The sequence below is a fragment of the Odontomachus brunneus genome, unplaced genomic scaffold (assembly GCF_010583005.1).
Source record: "Odontomachus brunneus isolate Ranch 3 - 2012 unplaced genomic scaffold, Obru_v1 Obru_scaffold_155, whole genome shotgun sequence".
Taxonomy (NCBI): domain Eukaryota; kingdom Metazoa; phylum Arthropoda; class Insecta; order Hymenoptera; family Formicidae; genus Odontomachus; species Odontomachus brunneus.
In genome coordinates, this window is record NW_022639605.1 from 840,489 (window position 1) to 845,399 (window position 4,911).

General features: G+C 33.7%; 1 protein-coding gene across 1 annotated transcript; it reads left to right on the forward strand.

Moving 5' to 3' along the window:
- Nucleotides 1-513: 513 nt before the first annotated feature.
- LOC116850787 lies at nucleotides 514-1,555 on the forward strand (the record flags this gene model as incomplete). Its single annotated transcript, XM_032829435.1, has 1 exon — nucleotides 514-1,555. A coding segment is annotated over exon 1 (1,042 nt), but the record flags the coding sequence as incomplete, so codon positions are not given.
- Between the last annotated feature and the right edge of the window lie 3,356 nt (nucleotides 1,556-4,911).

A 4,911-nucleotide genomic window follows, 5' to 3' on the forward strand; every position in this document is an offset into this window, starting at 1 on the left:
AGTAGCGCGGACTGAAAACATGCGTTTTAGACAGATTTATTTATTTAAATTCTTACATTTCATTTCCTTATATTTTGGATTGACACTTTTTGGACAACTAAAATGCCTAAATAATTTAGAGATCTCTTTGGGCAAGGTTTACTTACAAATCGGCTTTCTACGAAAATGCCTTATGAATAACATTATTCCTCAACATCTTAGACATATTAATGCTTATGAAATTCCTTTATACAACAAAAGGTTCAGAGGAAGGATAAAGAAAGCAAATGAAATTTTTGCGCAAATGATATTGAGAACTGAAATAAGGGATGCCTACACGCATATCTATTTTCTACGGAATCGGACCCTCCGTCTGGCCAATTTGCTCAGCAGATCCTTGCCTCCTATCCTTTGGCGTAATTTTTATTTTCTACATTTTGCGCACATCAACAAAGTTTTACAAAAAGAAGAACTTAGATTGGTAGATGGTTTGAATTTCTCTTAACAAAAAAACGTAGTAAAGCTATAAAGGAAATGAAACCTATTGAATATTACTGTTCGATTTCTTACTCTGAAGTTCCGAATAGAAGACTGAGATCACATTCTAGTACGCAACATGTCAACAAGACATGTTATGCAAGAGATCAATTTCCCTCCATGAATAACTCTGATAACTTCCACATTACTATTGATCCTTTGAAATATGAGAAGTTAAAAAATCCTAACTTATTTCAACCGCAACAGAAGTGGTTTTTGAACCTATCATCGATTGACATACCGACCAATATTCAAGGTTTGCTACAATTGGGCAATGGCTTTAGTGTACCTCCAACTAATGAGAAATCCACTCTTATAGAATGTATAAAACATCTAGAAAATAATATGAGGTCGCTTAGTACGAACGAAAAAGAAGCAATAAGGAGTCGTTCTGTTTCTATCTTACGTAATATTAAACTCTATTTACCTACTCTATATCACAATAACAAAGTTATCCTTCAAAATTATCTTGAAGCAAAGACGTTTTCTAAGTCATTTCCAGATTTACTGTTTATGAAGGCTGACAAGAGTAATGTTACAGTTGCTCTTGACAGGAATGTTTATGTTACAAAGATGTTGTTACAATTAGAGAACGTTGATACTTATCAGCTTGTTGAAAAAGATCCTACTAAAAAAATAATAGCCGAATTAAAAAACATTTTAAAAAGATGGAGGAATGAGTCCTATATCGAGAATTCGGTTTATAAGTTTCTCCAATCGAGCGATGCCACTCTTCCACGTGCTTATGGTTCTCCGAAGATTCACAAGGCTGACAACCCTTTAAGGATAATTGTCTCATCTAAAAATAGTCCTCTATATAATTTAGCCTTGTTTTTGCACCGGTTGATTTCTACCAGTATCCCTGTACCTAAGAGCAGGATCAAGAATAGTTTTGATCTGGTTAATTCTTTGGCGAATTTGTATGTGGAGGAACACTGTAGATTGTTTTCGTTGGATGTGGTCTCATTGTTCACTAACGTTCCCCTTGAGTTGGTTATGGATGGTGTCTGGAGAAGATGGAGTTTTCTGGAAGCGGCTTGTAAGATTCCTAGGGATGAGTTTATATTAGCGCTCAGATTCGTCCTTAACTCCTCTTATTTCAGCTTTGATGGCTGTATTTACAAGCAGACCTTTGGCACCCCGATGGGCTCTCCTCTCTCTCCAATCATAGCTGATATTGTTCTCCAAGACCTTGAAGAAAGAGCACTTCGGACGATACATATATGTTTACCTTTTTACTATCGTTATGTGGACGACATCGTTATAGCTGCTCCAGAAGCTTCTATAGAGAATATCTTAAATGTTTTTAACTCTTTCCATTCACGCCTTCAATTTACGATTGATTATGGCGATAGAGGCAAAGTTTGTTTTTTAGAAACATCTATGAAAATTGTAGATTGTAGGCTTAGGTTTGATTGGTACCACAAGCCTACTTACTCTGGCCGCCTTCTTAATTACAACTCCTTCCATCCTATACAGCATAAAATTGGCACAATCATAGGGTTAGTGGATAGAGTAATTTTTTTGAGCCACCCAATGTTCCATGGAAGAAATTTTGAGTTTGTTTTCCACACATTGGTTATGAATGGTTATCCCATCGAATTTGTTCTTAGAATTTGTAGAAGACGTGTGTTTCGATTAATTGAAAAAATGAATACTGTTCCACCGGGTACTTCTTCGTCTTCCTTGTTACCCACTCGCTCTTTTACTGTTTTTCCTTATTTGGGAATGATTTCAGATAGAATCAGTAAGATTTTTAAGGAATTTAATAAGGTTTCATGTTTTAGTATTATGAACAAACTTTCTGGTCTGGTCCGGGTCCATAAGGACGTTTTGCCTCTGAATCTTCTGAATAACGTTGTGTATAGGTTAGAGTGCGGGGACTGTGACTCGTCTTACGTTGGTCAGACGAGCAGAAGGCTCTCCACTCGTGTATCTGAGCATAAACGACTACCTCGAGACCTTACTTCGCATCTCTCTGTTGTACAAGAGCACCGTGTTAATTGCGGCCATGAATTTGAATGGAATAATGTCAAAGTTTTGCATAAAGAACATCTATTTTATAAGAGAATGATTGCAGAGATGATTTTTATAAAAATGCAGACGCATGGACTGAATTCCCACACTGACACTGAGAATTTAGGGAAATGCTACAACATGTTGCTCGGTTTGACTTAGATCATATTTCGTTTGCGATTATAAAGTAAATATAAACACTGATTCTGTATTGTTGCGGCACTCGGAGGTACATGTTCATAGGCGTAACATCTCACCGGAACTTTCTGACCATTATAGAGGTATATATCATTATTTTGTCTTTTCCCTCACATTGGGGTTGGTTGCTCTATCTGAATACGTTTTTTAGATGATCATACAACAGCATCTCAGTACGTGCGATGGAGTGACCGATCTCTGAATGAATTGCCGGCAGCTTCTGAATAATGAAACAACTCATTGTTGTAATTAATATATTATGTTTGTGCCTCTGAGTCCCGTAGACAAAAGATTTTGTAGCGACTATCTTATGACAACCAATGTTAGCGCCGACTTTTGCGATTTTTTATTTTTTGCGACACTATACCACTGCTTGTTATCACTGAAGAGGGTCTGCGAAATGAGACCGAAACGCGTTTGATTTTTAATAAAATTTGTTCTCTTTGCGAGATTGTGTCACTATGTGTTAATAGTTTATAATAGCACTATACAACCTGTGCGTTAACTCTAATGGTCCTTAATTTATTGTTTGATATACTCAAGAAGAGTTTTTTAGTTATATTATTTCATAATATTTAAAAAAATATACTTATATATTCCTAATTTTCTCATGTCTCATAAATCATTAGGTATCGAAGGTTGTCAAACTTTCACTCCAAACTTTCGTGAATCCTCCAGCGATAATTTCGATCTCAAGCAGTATACTACCGGTTACCATCCATCCCTTATAGAAATATCATACTAAGAATCATTGATAATTACTTATTATCCAGTATTTTTAATACTGAAAATAAGTAATTATCAATGATTCTTAGTATGATATTTCTATAAGGGATGTCCTAACTGCGTTCAGCTGTTGCTTAATCTGACGATCGAGCGCGCGCGCGGTGACTCTAATGACTTCAACGATGTTCTTATAATTTATGCTTATATAATGTATCCTTATAGCGTTCACAGTGTATATTATCCTTATAGAAATATCATACTAAGAAATACTGAAAAATTATTAGTGATTAAATATTACCAGTAATTCAGTAATTTTTTGGCCAGTACTTAATTTCTGGTGAATACTGATAATAAAATCACTATTAAATATTGATAGTAATCAAATACTGAGAATTATTATGCGAAGGTGAAAAATGAGAAAATCATAATGTTTACAAAAATATACTTATATTCCTAATTTTCTTATGTCTAATAAACTACTAGATATCGAAGGTTGTCAACACATTCCAAACTTTCATGAATCCTCTGCGATAATTTCGATCCCAAGCGGTATACCAACTGGTCACCATCCATATCCTAAACGCATTAAACTGTTGCTTAACCTGACGATGGAGCGCGCACGCGGTGACTCTAATAACTCCAACGATGTTCTTACAATTCATGCTATTCAATTATATATAATGTATCCTTATATTGTTCACAGTATATTATAACATACCTAGCAAACGCCAAATAATAGTTATATAATTTTTACTTGTTGTTTAATGGATAATTTCTTGATAGATATTGAAACAATGCAACATTCGATATGCGATGAATATTGATGTATTGTAGTGAACCAGTAATAATTACTTTTACATTTTTAACAAAATGTTATAATGATTAATCCAACAAAAAAAAAATTAAAAAATCCAAGAAAATCCAAATTAAACAAATCGAATTACTAAATTTTGAGAGAAACTTTTAAAAAATATAATTTAAAACAATAGTGTTGTTTTACCAAATGACATGGTTTCCTTGAACGAAATAAAAGTTTTATTTTCATCATTTTAAAAAATGATATTTCGTTTAAGAATATAATATTTTAATAAAATAAAAAAAACCACAAAATTAAACAAGTACGAATATTAAATCTAAAGAAATTTTCCAGCAAACACAGAACATAACTGTGATATAACACAGGAGTAACATGTAATATAACTGCTGTTATACATTATTAATATCGAGGTTACTTAATTTCCTTTATAACTTCGATATAATTATATTATTGGGTGTACAACTTAATTCGGTCCGTTTTTTTGCTTGAAAAACGCATTTATTTGAATGATAAAATGAATTAATACATTGTTGAAAGTATTGTCCATCGCTAGCCACTACTTTTTCCCATCTTTCTGGCAATTTATGGATTCCGTCGCGGAAGAAGCGTTCATCTTTTGAAGCCAAGAATGAATCGAG